Source organism: Natrix helvetica (genome assembly GCF_964273705.1).
Source record: "Natrix helvetica genome assembly, chromosome: Z".
Classification (NCBI taxonomy): domain Eukaryota; kingdom Metazoa; phylum Chordata; class Lepidosauria; order Squamata; family Natricidae; genus Natrix; species Natrix helvetica.
This window is the reverse complement of record NC_138554.1, coordinates 37,514,583-37,538,818: the sequence shown is the minus strand read 5'-3', so window position 1 is coordinate 37,538,818 and position 24,236 is coordinate 37,514,583. Positions and strand designations below refer to the sequence as shown.

At 38.3% G+C, this 24,236-nt stretch overlaps 1 protein-coding gene across 6 annotated transcripts in view; it reads left to right on the top strand.

The window, feature by feature from the left end:
- The window catches only part of PPFIA3 (PTPRF interacting protein alpha 3), a 72,172-nt gene that overhangs the window by 4,566 nt on the left and 43,370 nt on the right, over positions 1–24,236 (top strand). For all 6 annotated transcript variants that reach the window (XM_081932501.1, XM_081932502.1, XM_081932500.1 and 3 more), the window contains exons 2-4: positions 6,961–7,264; positions 17,326–17,427; positions 18,848–19,012. In XM_081932501.1, the coding sequence (XP_081788627.1) occupies positions 7,028–7,264; positions 17,326–17,427; positions 18,848–19,012 (504 nt within the window). In that variant the 5' untranslated portion in view covers positions 6,961–7,027. The remainder of the gene's footprint in view (positions 1–6,960; positions 7,265–17,325; positions 17,428–18,847; positions 19,013–24,236) is intronic.

Genomic DNA, 24,236 nt, shown 5'->3' with positions numbered 1-24,236 from the left:
ATAAATAACTCAAAGCAGTGAACATTCCTAATACCTCTTTCTCCTATTTTCCCCACAACAACCATCCTGTCAGGTGAGTTGGACTGACTTCTCACCTAGTTGGCTTTCATGCCTAAAGCGGGATTAGATCTCAGAGTCTCTTGGTTCTAACCTGGAGCTTTAACCACTAGACAAAGCTTCCTCTCTTATTACTCTAAAGGTAAAGATTTCCCTCACACATATGTGCTAGTCATTCCCGAATCTAGGGGGCAGTGCTCATCTCTGTTTCAAAGCCGAAGAGCCAGCGCTGTCCGAAGACGTCTCCGTGGTCAAGTGGCTGGCATGACTAAATGCCGAAGGGACATGGAAAGCTGTTACCTTCCCACCAAAGGTGGTTCCTATTTTTCTATTTGCATTTTTACATGCTTTCAAACTCTAGGTTGGCAGAAGCTGGGACAAGTAACAGGAGCTCACTTCGTTATGCAATGCTAGGCATTCAAACTGCTGACCTTTCTGATCAACAAGCTCAGCCTCTTAGCCACTGAGCCACCACGTCCCTTATTACTTATTACTCTATTTTACACTATTACACCTCACACACACATCCATCTTTATTTTGTATCTATCTATCTATCTATCTATCTATCTATCTATCTATCTATCTATCTATCTATCTATCATCTATCTATCTATCTATCTATCTATCTATCTATCTATCTATCATCTATCTATCATCTATCTATCTATCTATCTATCTATCTATCTATCTATCATCTATCTCTCTCTCTCTCTGTCTATCTATCTATCTATCTATCTATCTATCTATCTATCTATCTATCTATCTATCTATGTTCTGATATGCCAAATAAAAATAGAATGTCCCTACAATATGTCCTGATGGGCAATGTTTGATTATTTGAAGTAGTCAACTGAGGTGTCTCACTTATAGATTGCTACAGATGCTACATGGGTTCTTAATGTTGGAGGAGAAGAAGGGGGACTATATGCAATGAGCCTTGGTATGCAACAAGATACCATAAAGCTTTACTATCCCAAAATTTCTTTGGTGAGCTCTTTCATTGGCTTGTGGTGAAGTACAGCCAATGAGACTCACTTTTGATTTTTACTGCTTTCCGCTTCTCTTTTGATGGGGTTTGTTCTTGGTTTCCTCTGAACTTGGCTTCAGTAGTTATGATTTATAGGAGGAACTGGGTTTGAATAGCCAAAGTATCCTTAACTAAAACAAGTGCATTCCCTTCTTAGTTCTCCCTGCATTTTTTTTTCAGGCAGGTTTGGAAGATCATAAAATAGAATCTTGTTATTTCAAGGATTAACAAGAATCTTGTTATTTCCAGCAACATGCATCACACCAAAAGAAAATCGGATCCCTAATAAAAGTGCTGAAATTCATTTGATTGGCCAGAATAGTATCAGGAGCTAAATCTTATAACTCTTTTGGCCAGCTGGAGAGAAGTTCTGGCTTTGAAGAGAGGCAGATCATCTTTCTCTCACCTGAAGTAGATTTCTGAGCAACATGATTTATAGAAAGGGTCTTTAGATGAAGGGGGGGGGGTTGATTGTGAATACCTTGCTTACAGTATATGGTGTGAGTGGGTATTAAATGTAGGTTATTGTGTGTTAAACAAAGATGTGTTGAAAAGAGGCAAATGGAGGGGCAGCGGGATCTGCTAAGCTCCATACTATTTATTATATTGCACTGTATTATTTTTTAATTTTATATGGAGTTTTTCTTTTTTTGGTCTGCTTAAAACCTTAAAGCTGGCTTTGCACGATATACTAGTCTAAGCTAACATTGAGTAGCATAGGTTATGATTCAGCATGCTGTGGGAACCAGGCCATCCATTCAGCCATAGTATTTGGAGACTGAAAGCTTATAAAACACATAACAGTTGTGTTTTGTTAACCTGGTTTTAGTTTGCTGTGTGACCCCATCCATTCTCTGACTGAAGGCGGGAGGAATAAATGAACCCGCTATTCCTCAGAGTCATCCTTGTTCTGTTTATTGCACTATAGTTTATATCTACAGCTCTGTGTATATGTATAAAGCTTTATATTTACAGCTGTGTCCTTCTCTTATTTCCCAGAGCCCCTGTTCCCATTAGCTATCTGACTCCCCATTCTGCTTTATCATGTCCTACCTACAATGATAAGGGTTTAACCTGTTCAGTGAATCCAGCCGGGATCTACTTTATTCCCCTTGGAAATAGCTGCTTAATATTTTTATCTCCATTATTCTAGAAAAATATTCTGCTTGGGGTCAGCATTTATGTGCATGCATACTCTCGTGTCTTTGCAAAAAAGATCACAAAAATATATCCTGTGATGCAGTGCACTCATATCTTTCTGTCTAACTAAGGCTGTGGGGCTTGGCCTGAAATTACCTAGCTGGTCCAGTTAAAGTAATATTTGAATCAAAAGCTCTTCATGGAAGCAAACAAAACAAAAGGAAAAGATATGAAGATGTAGTTTCTACATTAGTTCAGGTATGTTTTCTGGAAGACACAGGTTTTGGGAAGGGCCTGAATATGTTCCAGGCCTAGAGCTTAGCTTGACAGAAGGTGAAGAAGCAGGAATATCGTAGAAATGGTGCTGGAGAAAATGTGTGAACTGACAAAATGGGAGGTATTGTAAGACAAAGACTCAATTCAGCATCAACAGAGATAGCTATCTTTCTTTAGAAGAAGTGCCATGCTTACAATGAATTAGGTTCCCTATCCAGAGTGCCAATGATCACATAAATAAAAGGAAAAGGAGGATACTGATAACAAGAGGCTATCTGTCCTAATTCACAGAAGACGCTTACCTTTTCAAGGATTGTTGGTCCCAACCTGGTTGTACATGGGAAGATTTGCACGAAAATAAAATCTTTGAAGCTGCCATTACTAGGACTTGGATACTTTCCTCAACTGACTTTGTCTTTCCGTTGGTGTCAAGATGCCTTGTATGTTTATTTAAATTATACCAATTCTTTTTAGATTGCATTTAGAATATGTTAGTAATTGAATAGTCTGTTCTATTTTATGATGTGTCTCCTTCCTTTTGTAGGATATAAGCATCACCTCCTTGAAGAGAAGATACAGGGCAGAAATAAAAGGAATTTCTTGTGGGGCAGAGGAAATAGTTTAGAGAGATGTAACAGATGAGAGTTAGTCCTTTCATCCTTCTCCTTGACTGAATTCATATATGGCTAAGCATTTTGTATGACTGCAAACATTGGGCTTGGAAAACATAGCTATGACTTGTTAATAATATCTCTGACCCGCCCAATAATTGAAGTTTCTTTGATTTAATAGTTATGTGCAGGCTGATTCTAAACCCACTTCCTATATTATAAGGAACTGTGGTAAAGGAAAATAAGAATATTAAAGTTTATGATAAGACAATTGTCCTAACACTCTACCTCAACCTACTTTTTTCCAGAGGAGTTAGATTTCAGTCCCCCAAATGGCCAATAAACTTTTGGAGGCCATCGTGTGTGTGTGTGTGTGTGTGTGTGTGTGTGTGTGTGTGTGAGAGAGAGAGAGAGAGAGAGAGAATTGTGTTGGAATATTTGTTGGTATAATTCATTATGATCAGAAGTAGACATATTTTATGCTTAATAACTTCTTTTTGGTTTCTACATTTTACTATAAAATCCATTGATTAAAGACTGACTAAACATTAGATAGCAGGAGGGAAATAAAAGGCATAGTAAGGTTTACAGATAGTCCTTGCTTAGCAACTAGTCAACAATTCAAAGTTATAATGCGTCCCAAAAAGGTAGTTCTGAAATTTTGATGGCCGTATACTGCTCCCCTACAATCATAGTCATATGATTGTATTTTGAGTGCTTGGCAAATGGCTCGTATATAGGCCAACACATAATCATGATTTTTGCTGCTTTTTGCTGTTTTCCATTGTTTACAGTTTCCAGCAAAAAAACTCCTATTGAATAAAATAGATTTGTTTAACTATTTCAATGTTTGCTTAATAATAAACCAGCACAAAAATAGTTAAAATCATATTGTGACGTGCTTAATGACTGCCACAATTTACAATCATAATGCCATGCTCAATTATAACTGTAAGTCAAGGACTACTTGTATTCCATTTTAGTACTTTTGTGTGTGAATAGAAACTACATCTAAATTATATAGACAGTGGGATTTGAACACAAGACTCCTCTAATCTTTAGTAGAATTCCAAAAATAATTAAGTAGTACTTTTAGTATCTTTAGTAATATAGGATTAGCATAAAACTACACTTTGCAGATTTCAGTGTATGTTGTTTAATTTTCCATTTTACTTGCTTTTGTTAAACTGCTGATAAGTCAAAAACTTTGCTGATCTACTGCATATCATCCAAAGACCTACAAGTAAATCCTGTTCTACCTTCTGTGCATATTTGATCTATGTGCCTGGTACTAACACACAGAACAGGATTGGCAGCTTTCTATCCAAATAATTGGCACAGGATTAAATTGTACAAACTTCTGAATCAACAATATGCTACACTGTTCCTGGAAACTTCCCTATACTCTCATAGGTGTCTGTTCCGTCTGTAATAAAAATATTGCACCAGAGACCACATGGAGACCCTTGTAATTTTCAGTCATTCCTTTTTCCACATTCCTTGTTTCTACTATTTACTTATAGGTATGTTCACACAGTAGACACTACCCACAATTAACTTGTCAGATTTTGATAAGTTTGAATTTACATGGTACATAGAGTCATAAATTAACTAGATGGGTTGGTTGAATTTGCTGCACATGTTGATTAAATTGTGCTCAGTGATTTTATGGTTCTATGAGTTGTATGAACACAGCCATTTTTACCTTTACTTTCTACAATAGCTGATACAGTTTTACGTTTTCAGGCTTAGGTTAATATTTTTGTTCACCTTAGAATTTGAGAGCTTATGATGGCATAATTGAATTATTTTTGACTGTTGTTCTATTTATAACGTGTTGCATTTTAATTTTTTAATTTTAAATATACAAAGCCTAAAAATCTGATAGGGAGTAAATATTTTAAATAAATAAATAGTAACATGTAAAATGGTAAAAACTGAATAGGAAAAAAAAAAACAAATGAGATATGTAGCACATAAATCACCAAATAATAGCAATCCTTTAAAAAAACCAGCTGAATTTTATAAAAAAAAGACATATTTCTGGTTCTTTCTTACTAACTAAGAAGTATCAGTCCTCCAATCCAAATAATGTGGAGTGCTTGTTGCAATGTTTTGCAGAATCCAGTATATTAGAATAAATTTAAGATTAAGTACAGAATAAAACTAATTTGATGGATAATAAGTAAGCATCTTGCACAATATTTCTTACTCAGTACAAAATTTACAACTCTGTGATATGCTAAACAAAAATATTCAGTTCCTTGACCATCTTATTTGCCTTTCTAAGCTTTTATCCTATAGAAAGGCATAATTATTACTATTATAAAATACACATCATGTTTTGAATATTAAAAAGACATATGAATCCTAAGCAATCCACCTGTTGCAATAGATAAGGAGGGAGTGTTTGGTTTGTTGTTTGTTTTAACCTTACTTTGCTGAACTAAGTTATGAATTTAGAGATATATGGCTACTGGTCTATATACTTCTAGAAGTGAAGGAGTGGCTGGAAATTGATTAATTTGTGGCATACAGAATTGAGATAGAATTGGCTCTAGGACACTTCCCCAATCAAGGTATTATAGCCAATAGTTAGTAGTGATAAGAGTTGCTGTTCAAAGCCATCACACAGGATGGAAAGATGACTTGCCCTGAAATGGGGTTGGAAATCAAGGCGGGGGTGAGGCTGGACTGGTTTCTGGCATCTCTAGTTCCCCAACCGGCTGAACTTCATGCCTGCCACGTGATTTTCTGCCTCTCTCCATCTGCTCACAAAGTCAATTATTTCAGGCTCTCTTATCTTTCCATTCTTCTTTTCCATTAGTGTTGGAGAACACTAATGTTCTTCTTCGCTCAGTGTTGAAGGGGGACCGATATTTTCACTTGGGAAGTGGTGACAAAAGTGCAGCACTGACTGTGGTAACATCCATGATCCCATTATTTCCATTTGTAATAAATTAGCAGAATATGTGTGTTGTCTTGTCTGCTGATTCCAGGCCCTGTGTCTGTAAGCTGCTTTTCCATCTCCCCCCGCCCCACCAGCTATACTTCCAAACTAGAATTTATTGCTGTCTGAGTTCAATTTATCTTGCCACGTCAAATGCCTGAAGCTATGGTGTGTTTTGGCAACAGGCTTCAAGCCATCCTTTTTTAAGGGTCCTTAACCCTTTTTCCTGTTCTCTAAAATATCCTCTGAGTGTCTTCTTACCGCTTTGGGATTCTGCTTCCTGCATTAGCTCAGACTATCCTAATACTGTCAAGAAATGATCTGAATTTAAGGCATTTCTTCTAAATACAGATTGGACAGAAAGGCCCATCTGCCTTTATTATCATATTATCAACAAATCCAAAACAATTCTCATGTTAACTGTGAATTATTTGGGAAAATCATTGAATCTTCTCTTCAAGAGGTGCTGAGAAGTTCTTTTTGTAAACCAGGGAGGAAATCATATGGCCTATTTGATTTTGTTCAGTTTTAACTTCCAACAGTTCTCATTAGCTTGACCAATAGTGAGGAATGCTGGAAATTGTAGCCTATACCATTTGGAGAAGTCCACTTACAATTCTTATACTGTAGCTCAACTTGGTCAATGTAATTGTCCCAAATGATGATAATAGCCCATCGTTTTAAGGAATGGCTTCTTCCACTAGTTTCTATTCAGTCAGTCCTTTTAATCAAATAGTCTGCAATTAAACTTGGGACTCTCATTGTGCAAAGTAAATATTCTTATCTTAAACTATCACTCCATCAATGGCTATCTGAAATCAACATTCTGGTTTGATTCTTTTCCTACAGATTCTCATTTTCCCAGGTAATATTTGATATTTTTTCTTTTCTTTTTCAGAATCTAGAGGTACTCTTCTGTTCCTTCTAGAGGAGCCCTCAGGGCATCCCTCCCCACTTTACTTGGCATGATGATGTGCGAAGTGATGCCAACCATTAATGAGGACAACCGCCGTGGTTCGGCCTATGGGGCCGATGATGCCAATTTCGAGCAACTCATGGTCAACATGTTGAATGAGCGAGAACGGCTACTGGAGACTTTGCGTGACACCCAGGAAAGTTTGGCTACCTCCCAACTCCGCCTACGTGAATTGGGTCATGAGAAGGAGTCACTTCAACGTCAGCTCAACATTGCCCTCCCACAGGTCAGAAATGGGGATGTCTTGGGGATGTCTTGGTAATAGGAGTCTCAAAATCTTTGCTGCCTAGAAAAACTGGCATCCAGTTGGTAGGCTGAATGTACACAGTTTCTGAGGTTCTTTTATAGCTTTTCCAAATTGTAATTTGGTTCTTGCATTAAGTAATTCATTCAGTTTATTAATTTGAAATATTTTATCCTGCTTTTTACTGGATAAGTCTCCTAGAGTGACTGATAGAAAATTCTGTATAATAATAATAATAATGTGCCATTAGTATAGACATAAAAACAATGACAATGATGTTTGCCCTCCCTGTCTTTCTCATTGGATAGTGGATCATAATGACCTTCAAGAGGAGAAACAAGCCTGCTTGGTGATTGAGGAGGGAGGAGAAGAGAAATAGAACCCTGTATTTTGCACATTCCTAAGAGAAGGCAATGATGGCAGTTTATTGCATTGGCTCAGAAGTCTTTGGAGGAAGATAGAGTTGCTCTGGGCAATTACTCAGAGGCAACTCCCTCCAAAATATGGTTCAATATTTGGAAAAATCAGATAAACCAGAGGTGAAATTCGAGGCCAGAACTTTTCATTTGAGGCAGAGAAATGAATCAGTGGAAATGTAAATTCCAAGAATTATTTCTGCACATTGAAATTTCCCACACTTACAGCTTATTTTGAAATTGATTCAATGAAAAAAAACCCAATGAAAATATATCACTTGGATATAAGATATGATTAGAAGAATTGGGGTAATGCTCTATGAACATTCTCTCTCTACCACCTTGTAAAGATTTTGTGCTGGCTTTTTATTCCAGTGCCTCTACTAATTTCTGTGAAGGGCAGAGAATGATCTTGTTGAATAGCAAAAGAGGAAAGCAGTTTGTGACTGTTCTCCTCCCTGACACACGAAGATCTGCAGATCTGAAACATTTGTATAATTTAGATTTGGAAAGCCACTATAAGGATTTTATTTTCCTTTTGTTAAGTTGTGACCTGTTCTCAGAAACTGACTGAACAGTAGTTTTCTTGAGAAGGTTTTTCAGAAGTGGTTTGCCATTGCCTCCTTCCAAGACTGAGCGAGAGTGACTGGTACAAGGTTTCCCAGCAGATTTTGTGCCCAAGACAAGAATAGAACTCATAATTCCCCAGTTTCTAACTTGTTGCCTTAACCACTATCACTACCAAACTTCTGCTCGTTGTAAGAGTTGCTAATAACAATTTCCTGGTGTCAGAGGAAAACAGATTGAAAAGAAAACTGTAGGTCAGAAGTGTATTTTTGCTTATTTGGGGGGTCCAATTATAAGTGGTAAGAAAGATAAAAACCAGTGGTTTCTGATTATAAAAATTATAGTGATTTCTTTGTTCTACCAGAGGATGTAGTTCAAAACTACAAAAGTGCAAATCTGTTCTCCTTGGGCTCAATATACCCTATATTCATATTGTAATTTTGTTTAGAGTAAATTTAAGAATATTTAATTTTTGAAAGTATCACTTTGGGTATCCTGTCTGATGCCACATATGGGCACGTATTGGATTGTGCAAATAAACTATGTAACAGCCTTTTTCTTTTAAAATAATGCATGTATTGATAACTTCTTTTTCATATCTTCTTTTCTTTTGATATCTTCTTTTCCTATTAAGGACCTACAGTGCAGTTCCTAGCAATTAGATAGAACTCTAATACATGAAATTATTTTAGAAGGAAACGAAGGAAATGTAAAAGCCAGCAGTTTCAAAGCAGTAAAATTCAGAAAATGCTTCACAAAATAAGAATACTGTGATATTATGCTTTGAAACTAAGGTGCCAGATACTTGAATATAAAAAGAAAAGAAAAGAAAAAGACAAGACAATTGGACAAGAGGTTAAAGGTAGGGGTGGGGCTAAGATAAGGAGACACTAATTATTTTTCTTTAGAAAGAAAAATTACCACGAAACACTGCAAAAAATGTACTTACAATAGGTCTACATGTATAGGATATTATTTTTCCAGCATCAAAAGGACTAGTTTTTCAGTAACAACTTTCCAACAAATCTTCATTTTCAAGATCACTCTATATTACTGGTTCTATATTAATATAGAATTGACAATGATGCACTTTCCAAATATAATCATAGAAATGTATGGCAAATCACGTGATCTACAGATTACAGTGATCATAGATTTGAAAGGGCTGGATTGAAGCCAATTGCTGGAATCAGGAAATAAATAATGTAAATGTAGGCTGTCAAGTTTATCGATGTACTATGGAAACAAATAAGACAATTTACGGAGCCATAGTATTAAAAAAAATTGAATGACTAGTGTAGAAACAGCATCCTTTTCAGAAGAAATCCACCCCTGAAGAAACTCAAAAAGCTTGACAATTGATTTTAATGCTGTGGCTGTGGGACAAAGGAACTGAGGACAAAAAATAGGATATGTTCTCCTTTTGCTGAATATCTGGTAAGTCTACTTGAAACCAACAGCAAAGAAAACTGGCACATTTCTGACAGAAAGTAGTTCCCCACTTATGTCCCCCTGCATTATATAATGGCGATTTTTAATTGGCTTATAGTGAAATAGGAGTAGCTCTGATTACTATAATTCATGGTGGATTTATATCTTTTGGATATAAATACCAATATCTATCTACATACAAATGGAGATGGAGAATGATAGATTTTGAAATGAACAGTTATGGAAGTCTGCAGACTTCCCATCTCTTGACATATGGGTAATCTTTAACTTAACAACCACTTATTCAGTGAACTGAAGTTACAATGGCACCGAACAAAGGAACTTAACAACCAGTGATCAAAATTCAGGTGCTTGGCAACCTGCCTACAGTTACGACCGCAGAGGCACTTCAACTCTCCTCATCTGCCCATGGCCCCCACCCATCCTCTATCTGTTCTTCCTGACTTCTTGCTTTTGCTGCTGACCAAAGATGACAGGCCTGCTCCTACTACTGGCCACACAAGCTGTTTTCCCAAGATCACGCATGACAGATTCCTTGTGAGATCAGGGGACGATAGCCTCACGTGACAGCTAGTTCATATAGAATAACAGAGTTGGAAGGGACCTTGAAGGTCTTCTAGTCCAACCCCCCTGCTTAGGCAGGAAACCCTACACCATTTCAGACAAATGGATATCCAACATCTTAAAAACTTCCAGTGTTGAAGCATTCACAACTTCTGGAGGCAAGTTGTTCCATTGATTAATTGTTCTAACTGTCAGGAAATTTCAGTTACCTCATGAAGGACTGTGGCGGGCTTGCCTCAGCGGCAGCAGGATCACAAAATTGATGAAAATGAGCTGGAGCAGCAGAGTGCAGGGCAGCAGGGGCCTCAGACGGCATGGAAATAAGGGCCACTGTGGCTGGGCCTGGGCTGGTCTTGCTTCCTAGGGCTCAGTGACTTTTGTGCCATGCTGCTGGGCCAGGCTTAAACTGGGCTTCATGTGGTTCAAAAAGCCTTCCTGGGATGCTGCAACACTAGCCTTTCCTCATAGTGCAAAGGGGCTTTGTGGTGCACTGTGACTTTGCAAAAAGCTTGTAACTCCAAAGCCATAGCATGCCAAGAAACCCTTGAGCCCCAGCATATACTTTATCCAGCTTTCCACTATACCATGACACTCTGTGTGGGCCAGCCCAGGCCTCCCTAACCCCCTCCATGTCCTCCCATTTTCTTTACTTGGGATTCTTGCCTCTTGCTGCATAATGTCCTGTGATTATGTTGGCAACAGGGAATACCTAATTTGCCATAGATAAGCAATGCTGTCATGTGACTCTGCAGTTTACAATCACATTGCTTAGCAACGAAATTCTGGTCCCAATTGTGTTGTAAGTCGAGTACTACCTGTAATTTTTGATGATATGTGGGAAACTGGATTAAGAAATTTAAAAAGGAAAAGGTCGGATCAGAGACAGCACAGCTTGCAACTGGATAGTGGTGGGGCAAGAAGCCCAGAAAAGTTTTTGGGGCTGTAAAGGAGATGGCAGGATAGAGATATACTTTCATTCTTGCTTTACATTAAAGTAGAATTATCTTGTCTCTCTGTGATTCCTATCTGGATTACCCCATGAGGTCGACAGTAATGGATTGACAGATAATAACTTTTATTTACATAATACTGAGAAATAAAAATGTATGCAGATGAAATGAAATTGGTCCAATTTGAAAAGTGGAAACACAAATATTCTGGATAATTTAATTTATTAAACTTGAATGTTGCCTGATTCTCAACAGTTCTGATCCATTGCATTTTGCACTCTTCTGTTCTGGCCCCTTGAATTCTATATCATTTTTGAGCAGAGTTCTGCATGCAAAGAAATGTGATAATCAGAGGATGTAGCTAAGGCCATTTCCATGGTAGTTCTGAGGTCCTTTTGCTCTGACATTTTATTCTCAAGACAGGAGTTGAGAAAATGTAAATTCATCATTTGGATACAAATTATTGTTCAAACAATGATTCTTTAAATATATTGCCGATTTAATATGTGTATATTTATTGCAAATGCTAATTTGAGCTTACCCAATTTTAATGCGACTATTCATATTTTTTTCCAAAAATATATTTTAAGAGGTAAGCAGATGTTTATTGCTACGATATGGCATTTTGTAATTGTCCAGTCACTATTCCCTGCTGTAGGACTCCTGCCATTTTTTAATAACGTTAAAGATAAAATCATTTACAAAGTTTTAAAAAACAAGGCTTTGTTAAGATCCTGTATATGTGAGTATTCATTGCCATATATATTGTTTTGTGTAAGGAACAATATTTTGCTGCTCTATGTTCCCAATTGAGAAGAAAAAGGTGATATGGAAAGTTATGAAATCATTATTAGTTTAGAATATATATGCATTTTTTTCTGGAATTGTAGCATTAAAAATAGGCTGCCTGATACTTTAGCTGTCCTCAATCAGTCAAAGGAAGTGAGGATTAACATCTGGATGACACCTGACTGCCTACTATTATCACATACATTACAATAACATAGCTATAGTGATATATTTGACTATTAGCCATAAGGGTCCTGAAAATCTACATAGCTGCCATTTTGACATGTGGTCCCCAACATCTAAGATGGAAATGAGTGGATTGACTGGAATTTTGTGAATGTCAGGCTGCTCCCCCTCCCCCTCCTCAATTTCTCCCTACCGCCACATGCCTTGCTCTAAATTAAATCCAAACATTCCGGATATGGAAGAGACTTTGGAAGCTTTTGCTAAGAAAAAAAAAATAATGTAAAGAAGAAAATCTGGCTGTACGATTTAAGATTCCTATTTCTGAGCTCTTAAAATATTGGAATAATTATCAAAAGCATAATTTAAAGCACACCATACTGTCGTCACATTTGCTGGATTTGACTTGTTTGGATTGCAGTTTTTTATACATAAAAAATAAAGCAAAACATTTCATTGTAACTGTCTTTGGCTTTTGCCTTCAGTACAAATTCAGAGTTTCATTTTCATATAGTAAAATGTTTTACATAGTAAAAATAAAATAGTTTTAATACTTAATCAGCTTTTGAATCAATATATTTTCAAAAGGCATCAAAGTGGATAAAGGATTATCAGATCTGCAGTAAGGTTATAATAAAAAAAACTCATGCATTTTATTTAAATTTATGTTGTATTGCATTTAAACAATATTGGCTTAAAATAATTCTAATTTATACAATACACATATCTATATAAATTGACATAAATATCCCTGTTCACCAAAACAATAAAAAGAGTAAACCCAATAATGTCAATCATTTATACAAAAAGAAATAATTTAATATTAATAATAGCAGGGTAACTGCACTTTGTTTCTTACCACTCTCTTCGCATCCTTCCACATGAAAGGTTCTGTATGATGCTAAATCATGCATGTCAAACTAAGTAGGGAAAGGAAATAAAAAAAATAATGCAAAATAATCTCTTTGCAATGGAGAAATGAATTGGTGATAACATGAATGAAATTCAGCCATAATAAACATGAAATGTCACAGACAATACAGAATCAATTAATATGTGAAGGGTAAACAGGCAAGCCATGATAAGAAGGGATACAATGCTAGAATTGTTGGATATCTGAATTGTATATAAATCAGTATAGAACGAATTACAAAGCATCTTGTTTGAACTTGCTTTCTTTCCTCATCCATCCATAGTTTAAAAACATGGGTTTTTGAAATGAAAAAAATCAGAGTGATATTTGAATTACATAACAAGCAAATTCTGGATATCTTTAAATCAAACAGATTAATATAAATTCATACCCAAACAAAAGAAGGAACAACCAGTGATTTAGACTCAGTAGGTTTAGTTGGTGTAGAGAATCAGTATTATTGAATTACTTTGTGATATTAACAGCTGTATATTAAAGATGTGACAGTTTAATAGGGGTATCTGCAAGGAAGGATTTTTAAAAAGTCAAGATAGCAACTACATGATCAACAAAGCGGGGCTTCATTCACATAATTGCAGCTGCCATCTTGATTATTATTATTATTTTTACCAATTCTTCGGGACTTCTTAGCAATACTACTTCAAAAAAGAAGTTTCTGAAGAACAGCACTGCACATTTGTGCAAAGATTGAAGCTACTGCCAGAAGCCCCACAGGATGTCTATGTGGCTAAACAGTATAGGCAGTCTTTGAGTTGTGATCAAAATTGAGGCCAGAATTTCTGTTGCTAATCAAGGCGTATGCTAAGTGCGTTGCACCTGATTTTATAGCCTTTCTTGTCATAGCTGTTAAGTGAATCATCAAAATTGCTAAATGTATCATTGGTCATTAAGCTAATCCAAATCCCCCCCATGATTCTGCTTTTTGGAAGTTGGCTGGGCAAATCCACAAATGTTGATCACATGACTCTGGGATGCAACTGTCGTAAATACACACTAATTGCCAAACATCCAAATTTTGATTGTGTGACTGTAGGAATGCATTGATGACTGTAAGTATGGGGGCTGGTTGTAAGCCACTTTTTTCAAAGCAGTTGTAACTTTAAATGGTCAATAAATGAATGATGATAAATAAAGGACTACCTGCAGGCAGGCAGAAAGAAACAAGGAAAGGAGAAAAAGAAAAGAAAGAAAGAAAGAATAGGGAGGGAGAGAGAGAAAAAAAGAAAAACAAAGAAAGAAAAGGAAGTGAGGAAGAAAAGAAGGAAGAAAAGAGAAGGAGAAAGAAAAGAACACGAGTACCTCAGTTTGGAGAAACATCATATTTATATTTGTAGTAGAAAACTGTTTAATTTGACATAGATCATCTGCAACCTATTACACTGCAGAGCTTCTTCACCCAAACACTTTTTATTTTTTAAAGATGATGAGCAAAATAAATGAAATAAATAGTGGAATAATATAGAACCACAAAATCAACAAATGAAGATGCTAAAGTGCTCTGGGACTGTGAAATTCAAGCAATTAAGTATTTGTCACACAACAATTTTTGATAAGAAAGACAATGTCTAGTGGACATGGCAGTACCTGGAGGCAGTAAAATAGAAGAGAAAAAGCTGGAGAAGATGGCAAAATACAAAGACTTACAAATAGAAATAGAACAACGATGGCAAAAGAAAACAAAGGTAGCAACAATTGTAATAGGCATCTTGAGTTCAGTCCCCAAATTGGAGTACCTTGAATCCCATTGACACTGACAAAATCCCCATCAATCAATTACAAAAGGCAGCTTTACTTAGAACAGCTGACATCCTGCAATGATACGTTTAACATTATCAAACAACACCGTCCATCCCGTATCTTTGGGAAAGATTTGATAGGTGGACAGAAATACCAAATTCAGTCTAAGCTATAGTATTTATTAGTTCCTTCAGTCACTGAAACAGTTGCAAGTTATGCTTTGTAAAAGAGCAGGTGATCTCTATGGAGAAAGAATGTGCAAATGGGTACATCAATATATGAATACTCTGTAAATGACATTTGCCAAATGTATCCAAAGGCACAAGGGGCAGGAGAGAGAGTGGACTCTTCATGAAGTGGACAGAAATTCTGTTTTAAAGTACACCAGTGTGAACAATCAGATCTTAGCACTGCAAGCAAATAATTACCAAAATGTTAATAGAAACATCCTGGAGACATTGAAGTTGAACATGTCCAAAGAAAATGAATTGTGTGTTCTGTATTAGAACAAATACTTCTTTTCTTCAGAAATGTGTAGAGATGATCTGTTATATTTAACAATCTGACTACAATGCCAGCATCCTATTCTTGGGGAAAAAGAATGACATTTGGTCTTATGGTTCTTTTATTCTAATGAAAATTCTAAAGGGCTATAATACATTTATTTGAAATAACTAGCTTCTGCAACCTGGTACCCTCCAAGTACACTGAACTGCAGCTGTTATTTCTAGTTGAGAAGGGAAAGAAACTAAAGACAGCATTCTATTTTACAGTATCTTCATTACATAATAGCCCAGAACAGATCGAGCAGAAAACCATGATTAGATCTGACTTTTAAAGAGACTAAGCAGTGACTTAAGGGTAACTCTACTTAATTTTTTCTCTCACCATTGCTGTCTTGAATCTGTCTTTCCAGAACTAAACACTACTTACATTTTGGCTTTGCTTGGAAAAAAAATATGTATAAGTCATTATACTATGAGCATAGTATTTTTACTTTATATGAAAGCAAAGAAGGCAAAATTTTGGTTCGTTACAATAATACTTTATGAAAAAAAATATGGTACATATTGATACTCCAAGCTGACTTTTCTCTCATTTTTTTGCCTGAGTTGCTTTAATAGATGGATTCACACATTATGCTTAAACCGATGAAAAATGGTTGGGCATATGTTTGAACTCAGCTACTGCAGTTAGCAAAACATCTTTTTATTATAACACCATGTCTGAGACAGAGCATGGTGGTTTATACAATAAGCAAAATATTGTTAAAAGAAATGATTATTTACTTGGGTGTATGAATCCTACCAATAGTTTTTAGAATGTTATCCATCACACTTTTTCTATGTACTTACTAGCCTAGAGTAGATCTTTAAAAGTTGACCTCACTGTTTTAGAAGGAATAGACTATTCTACCTCCTCTAATCAAAGCAGGAACCTTTTCATAAATTAGCAAACTTGGTCCATATGCCTGTCTGTTTCCATCCGGTGGCTGAAGAAAGTACTGACCCAAATGAAAATTCAGTTAGAAAACTCAACTGTTGGTATGCAGGATATTATTAAGCATTAGGGTTTCAAAACAAAGCAAACACCTTTGTTCATTCTGTTCAACCATCTAATGTTAGATGTACAGCCCACTTTCCTTGGACTGCTATATAGGTAATCCTTCAATTACAACCATTTGTTTAAGTAACTATTCGAAGTTACAATATCACTGAAAAAAGTAACTTACAACTGATCCTCATAACATCCTCATAATCAGGTGATCAAAATTCAGGCGCTTGGCAACCAACCTGAATTTTTGACTCTTGCTGCATTCAAGGGTCACATAATCACAATTTCTGACTTCAGATGACTTCTGACAAGCAAAGTCAATGGAAGAAGCCAGATTCACTTAATAACTGCAGTGATTCATTGAACAACCATGGCATGCCAAAAAAAGTAAAATCAGGCACTTCACTTACCAATGCCTTACTTAGCAATTGAAATTCTGGTCCCAATTCTGGTTGTAAATTGAGTACTACCTGTGAATGTGATCCTTAGATTCCTATGCATCTTTGTTTAGACTTTTCACGATTGTTATGTATGCTGCATTATGGAACATTTTGCTTTTTTATTCTTTGTGCTCACTTTAAATCTTTGACTTACTTCTGGTCCTATTTGCATGTCCTGGTTAAACTGTTAGTTTATAATCAAGGCCAAGTTGCTTAAACTGAGTTCCAGAGCTGTGTGCACTCCCAGAGTATGACTCTCAAGAGAATTCCAAAAGCTGCCAGCAAATTGTATTATAGAATAGGCCAGAAAAATAAAAATAGGATATTTTCTCAATCTTCCAGGGATTTATTCAAGGAGAAAAATATACTATAACATGTACAATCAATGCATGAGGTGAGAGTCTCTTTCTCCATTTCAATGCTTCTCTTTACCACAACTATCTGTTTTTTCTACTAGGAATTTGCAGCACTTACTAAGGAGTTGAATTTATGTAGGGAACAATTGTCAGAACGTGAGGAGGAGATCTCAGAACTTAAGGCAGAACGGAACAACACACGGGTAAGATCTACAAGGAATACAAAACTCTGTTTTTCCAACTTTATTTTGAAGTCTAGAATTTTCCAGATTCTAGTATATTAATTGGTAATATTAAACGATAACTTTCCCCAAACCCAGTCTACTACTTTCATATAACAAATATATTTATTGATGTAAAACACTTTTCCTCAAAACAGATTGTTGACATATCCCATGTATTTTATAAGATTACTTTGATGTCCTATGTTATTGATACAAACATACAGTATATGATCCTAGACACCACTCTAAATAACTGGACTAAAGCCTTGTACCCAGTCAATTTTCCTTTATCATTATGTTATTTTATTTTATATAACTGTGTATATGCACTGGTAAAATGCTACACAAAAATAATTTTGATGCAGATGTGTGTACAGGCAAAAGGAGATTTTGTGATTATTAATGTCTATTATTTATTTTACTTATTAGTTGTACATTAAAATTGTTTTTAAAATTTTCATTAAGAAGTTATCTTCTTGTTTGCTCCCTATTTCTAGTCTCCCATCAGAGTAGAACTTAGCTCCTTCTGCTTCCAAAAGCTACTTTTCCCCCCACTCCAATGGAGCTTCCCTCTGTATCTGAAAGCAAAACTGCCTTTCTGTCCTTGCTGTTGGAAAATGGCACCATCTTGGCGCTAATTTATCTACCTATGGAAATGAATGTTTGAAAAGAGGAAAGATTGCAAAACAAATGAACGTTTGTGCAGAGTCCTGCAACTCTGATGATTTTGGCATTTGCTATCCTTCCAGTGACTGTCCTATCCCAGGACACAAATACGTGGAGGGGTAGTTTTGTTCTTTGCTAAATGAGGCTTGCAAACATGAGCTTGCACTATAGAGATAAATTCTCCCCAAAGTTGAACAAGATCTCCAAATCAGGAGAATAGTCAAGTGGAATCTGAGGTCAGAGCTTGTAGCAGATTTGTCAGCTGGCCAGATTCAATGTCAGGATTGGGAGGTTCATGAGTCAAGGTGCACAGAGTGGGAGTTAATAGGTAATAGTTGTCAATGGAAAACTTGCTATTTTGCAGTAGTTGAAGCAATCCGAGTGGGGTTGAGACTCTTTCTTTGCAAGCAGTCTTGCAGCACACCTTTGCTCTTCTCTCTTTGCAGCCTGCTAAGGGTTTTTTTTTGGGTGGGGGCCAGTAATTCTGTACCCTCATCATCAGAGTGCAATGGCAGTTTGTCTGCTGAGGTTGGCCCACTTCCTTTGCCTTCTCAAACAGCAATCTGACTGGTGGAAGTGGAGCTGGCTGTTTCTCTCTGTCAGCACTTCAGGAGCTGGCTCTGGAGCTGACTGCTTGTTGTAGGTTCCTTCCTCTGACTCTGAGTGAATCCACTATGACAGAATTGTATCTTCCTCAGCCTTTCATCTTCTTCATCTGTCTGCTTTTCCTTAGCTGCTGCTGGAACATCTAGAATGTCTAGTATCACGACATGAGCGTTCCCTTCGCATGACTGTAGTGAAACGTCAAGCTCAGTCCCCAGCTGGAGTCTCCAGTGAGGTGGAGGTGCTGAAGGCTCTCAAGTCACTCTTTGAACATCACAAAGCTCTGGATGAGAAGGTGAAAACATTATTGACTGGGGGAATTGGGAGTGCCTGGCTTTTGGAGACAGGGAGCTTTACCTGTACTGTCCTGAACATTTCCTTCATCATCAGCAAGAGTGTTGCTGGCTAAAATTCATGTAGAAGCCCTCACTATGTGAAGCAGCATTTATGGGATTAATTATTTTTTATTGTTCTCAATAAGAATTGTTCTCAAGATGCAAAACTGAATTGACTGAAGAATCAAGCAGAGGCACAAGGCAAAGACAGTCAAATATAGGACACAAAGGCATAACTATTTCTTTTTTATTGTTTAAAAAATGCTTATTAAAAGTTTTACAGTACTGAAGGATAATATCAACTGAAATTAGAAAGAAAGGAGTAGAAAGAAATGTAAATTCAAAATGTGAAAGAAAATGAAGAGAAAAAAAACAGGAGAGGAAAGAAAAGAGATTGAAAAAAAATATGAAGTGATTCCCAGTCTTCCTTGCAACAAGTACAAGCAAATTAATATTTCTCCACCTCCTATGAGGTTACATACATAATTCCCTTCTTCCCAAATCCCACCTTACCCATTCATAAATCTGAAAATCATTATAGTTTATATCCAAATGTTGATAAAAGTCCATACAGGGTTTCCAGAGTTTTATAGAAATAATTCTCATTTTAACTTTGATCAAGTCAACTTTATATTCTGTTCCAACAATCTTTAATTCATCAAGTTGCTATTGTGGGAATCTCCATTCAAGCTTTTCTTCCTCTTCAAGGCTTTAGAAACCTTTTTTTAAAAACATCCAGCAATAAATCCTTGTACAGATCATTTTTCCAATTTTTTCTTAATTCCACTCTGATTATCATCTGTTTTGCTCTCAGTTTAGTTTCTTTTGCAGTTTTTCAAATATCACTTGTGTTAGATTGGGTAATGGATAGGCACACACAGGCTTAACGGTAACAACATCTTTTTATTATGACACAACAAGTAAGAACAATCCAGCGAAGGTTGAGTCTGACAGCAGCCCTTTTAGAGGGAGCTGTCAGACCCTTTGACCAATAGGATTAAACTTCTGTTCCCGCCGGAACAGAGGACCTTGGTGGAAACCACTGTAGTTGGTATAGGTATCTAGCTAAAGACTTCATCCTGACTATTCCAGGATGCCCTACATGTAAAGCCTCTAATACTGCAATGCACAGTTTGGGGAAACAACAACCCGGACCCCCCACAGTAGACAGCCATTTGCCACCGATAATTCATCACGTTTAGCAAAATGCATTTTAAAATCGGCCCCAACAGGCCTCTTGGGCCACCCCCTCCACACCCAGTTCAAAATTTGCTTGATGATGGAGTCCTTCGTAGAGTGACGGGCAACATCAGTGGACGACACAGGCCCAGTCTCCAGGAAGTCAATGAGGAGGACTGGCATCTCAGGGGTAGGGTCAGCAAGAAGTTCAGGCAGCGGGCAGCAGCTGAGAGCATCATTGTGCCCCAAAGTGGAACCAGGTCAGTGGATATGGTGATAGGAATAGGCAGCCAGAAAAATAGTCCATCTGCTCATGCGGGTGATAAAGACACTGGGGTAGGACAGTCCCCAGCCAGTAAACCCAACAACGGCTTGTGGTCTGTAATCAGTTCGAAGTCCTGTCCATAAAGGTACTCGTGGAACCTTTTTACTCCTGCCACAGCAGCTAAAGCCTCACGGTCCATCTGGCTGTAGTTCCGCTCTGTGGCGGATAGGGTCCTGGAATAAAATGCAATAGGGGCTTCGGTTCCATTGGGCATATAGTGGCTGAGGATGCCGCCGATGCCGAACGGTGAAGCGTCGCAGGTCAGCACCAAAGGCAGGGTCTGGCTGTACTGGACGAGGAAAGAATCCGCCAATAGGAGTCGTTTTACTGAGACAAATGTGGCAGCCTCAGCTTTTCCCCAGGACCATTTTGCGTTTTTAGCCAGGAGACAATGTAGGGACTCAGCAATGGTGGCTTTCTGTTTAAGAAAGACACTGTAAAAATTAAGGAGCCTGAGGAATGCCTGCAGCTCGGTTTGATTGCGAGGTGTGGGAGCGTCCTGAATTGCTTACATTTTTTGTGTGGTCGGATGAATCCCAGAGCTGTCAATCAGGTACCCTAGGAATTCAACCCTTGGCACATTAATTTGGCATTTCTCTTTTTTGAGATGGAGGCCCTTGTCTCTAATTCTAGCCAAAACTGCTCATACTTGTTTTAAAAGTTGTGTCTCATTTGCAGCCGATACCAAAATGTCGTCAAAATAGGGGATGACTCCTGGAATCCCCTGCAAAAGCCATTCAAAGATGCTTTGGAACAGTCCAGGGGCGATACTAACGCCGAATTGCAGGCGGTGACATTTGAATGCACCCCTGTGCGTCACAATGGTTTGGGCCTCCGCCATAGCACCATCTAGAGACAATTGTTGGTATGCCTGTGCCATGTCCAATTTAGCGAAAATTTTTCCGGGGCCTAATGAATAGAGGACGTGTTGTACAATGGGTACAGTGTAGGCGCTTTGTTGTAGCGCATTATTAATTGTGCATTTGTAGTCTGCGCAGATGCGGACAAACCCATCAGATTTGACAGGTGTCACTATAGGGGTCTCCTAGCGTGCATGATTGAGCGGCTCTAGGATTCCCTGGCCTACGAGCTTGTCAATTTCCCTGTCAATTTTGGGGCAGAGAGCAAAAGGCACTCTCCTGGGTTTTAGCTTTATTGGGCCCAAATTAAATGAAATTGGGGTCCCCACATACTTATCCAGACTGGTGCTAAAAACGTCCTCGAACTCCTTAAAGATGGCTTACCGGTCACCTCTAGGCCCAGGGCTTGGAACCAATCTAGCCCTAGGAGGCTCTGAAGGTTGCCGCTGACCACTGTCACTGGGAGTTTCCCACTGAACTGTTTGAAGTTCACTTGGAAGGTATCTTGGCCCACGATGGGGACCCGGTTTCCCTGGTAATCGCGTAGTCAGATGTCGGGTGCAAAGGTGCTGCTTCTTGAGGCTAGAGATAGCCTGTTTCAGGGTAGACCACGGAATGATGGTCAGTGATGATCCGGTGTCAATCTCCATCTCACATGGAGAGTCCTCGATGAGAACTGCGATTTTCAGCTTTTTTGGCCGCCTGGTGCAGACTTGTCTGATTGATGCGTGGTGGGTGACTCTGTCGTTGCCCTCTGAGCCATGGTGGCTTCTTCCAGGCCCCTTGGCTGGGCCTTGGTTGGCGGCTTGGTGCGCCTCTAGGCTGCCAGGCAGTGGCAAGGAATTTGCTCCGGCACACCTTTGCGATGTGCCCCTTTCGCTCGCAGCGCTGGCAGGTTGCATCGCAGAAATGGCAAGCCAATCTGACATGGTCTCCTCCACAGCTCATGCAAGGCAGGAGATGCTGTTTGAAAGTGCATGCTGGCTGGGCGCGGCTACTGCGTATGCGGCAGCTGTCATCGTCTTCTCCTTCAGAACTCTTGGGCTCTGCGGCCTCACGATGAACGTGTGTGCTTTTCCGCGCTTCTTGGGGTGCACTTTGGCGCTGCAGAGTTTCAGTCGATTTGATGGCTAATTCTGACACCCTGGCTTCGTCCAAGGCAATCTACAGAGTGAGGTTTGATTTTGTGAGCAACCTCCTCTCTAAATTAATGTCCCGAACGCCGCATATTATGCGGTCCAGAATCAGTTCATCTAAGTCTTTGAATTCGCAGTACGCTGCTGCCTTACAGAGTGCAGTAACGTACTCGTTAATTGACTTTCCCTCCTTCTGATTTCTGATATTGAATTCGTGCCGGTGAACGTGCTTGGCGGCTTAGGTGCATAATGAGTCCTAAGCGTCTGCTGGAGCACGGACTAGGCAACTGATTGGAGCGGTGTCAGCTCAGAGAGGTCTTTTGCCGTCTCTAACACTTCCTGGCCATAGTACCCAAGGAACATGTTCTTCTTGCGGCCTTCAGAAAGGCCCATGAGGTTGTATGCCTTGAGGAAGCAGTCAAATCGTACTATGTAGGAGTCCCAGTGCTCGGTGACTGGATCATATGGAGTCGGTGGGGCGTGCATGGCTATTTTGTGTTCAGAGGGTATTTTGAATTTGCCATTCAAAAATGGCTGCTCGAAGCCGCGCTGAGCTCCGGGCTGGATGTACTTGCTGGATTGCTACACTCTTTTCAGTTCGTCTAGTTGCCTTCCAATCCCACCCTCGTCGCCAGTGTTAGATTGGGTAATGGATAGGCACACACAGGCTTAACGGTAACAACAGCTCTTTATTAAGTTCAACAAGTGAGAACAATCCAGCGAAGGCTGAGTCTGACAGCAGCCCTTTTATAGGGAGCTGTCAGACCCTTTGACCAATAGGATTAAACCTCTGCTCCCACCGGAACAGAGGACCTTGGTGGAAACCACTGTAGTTGATATAAGTATCTAACAACTTGAAATATCTCAAATGTCATACTTTTGTAAATTTTACTTTTCTTTTTTCCTGCTTGGAATTTTAGTTCCCAAAAGTGCCGATTTCTGTATTCATAAAACCTCATGCTTCTTTGATCCTACTTTCAACTTTCTGCCAATGATCTCTTTCCTAATTGATTAAACGTCTCATGTTCTCACAAAAATATTTTTGTGTACTCAGTTTTTGAAAAAACTTAACAAAAATCCTACAGATAGTCCTCGATTTCTAATCATTCATTTAGTGACCATTCAGAGTTACAATATCACTGAAAAAAAAATGAATATTTTTCACACTTATGACCATTTCAGCATTCCCATGGTCATGTAAAATTTGGACACTTGGTAACTAACTCATGCTTATGAAGGAGTCATGTGATCACCTTTTGTCCTGGAGTCATGTGATCACCTTTTGCGAACTTCTGACAAACAAAGTCATTTGGGAAGCCAGATTCACTTAACAATCATGTTATTAATTTAACAACTGCAGTGTTTAACAACTGTGGCAAAAAAGTTGTAAAATGGGTTAAAATCATAACAACTGTCTTGCATAGCAACATAAATTTTGGTCTCAATTGTGATCATAAGTTGAGGACTATTTGGATTCCATTTTTATGTAGTCCCTTAATTCATTTAAACTGAGCCACAATGGCTCAGTGTTTAGAACGCAGTACTGCAGGCTACTTCTGCTGCCTGCTGGCTGCCTGCAATTTGGCAGTTCGAATCTCACCAGGCTCAAGGTTGACTCAGTCTTCCATCCTTCTGAGGTCGGTAAAATGAGGACCCAGATTGTTGGGAGCAATATGCTGACTCT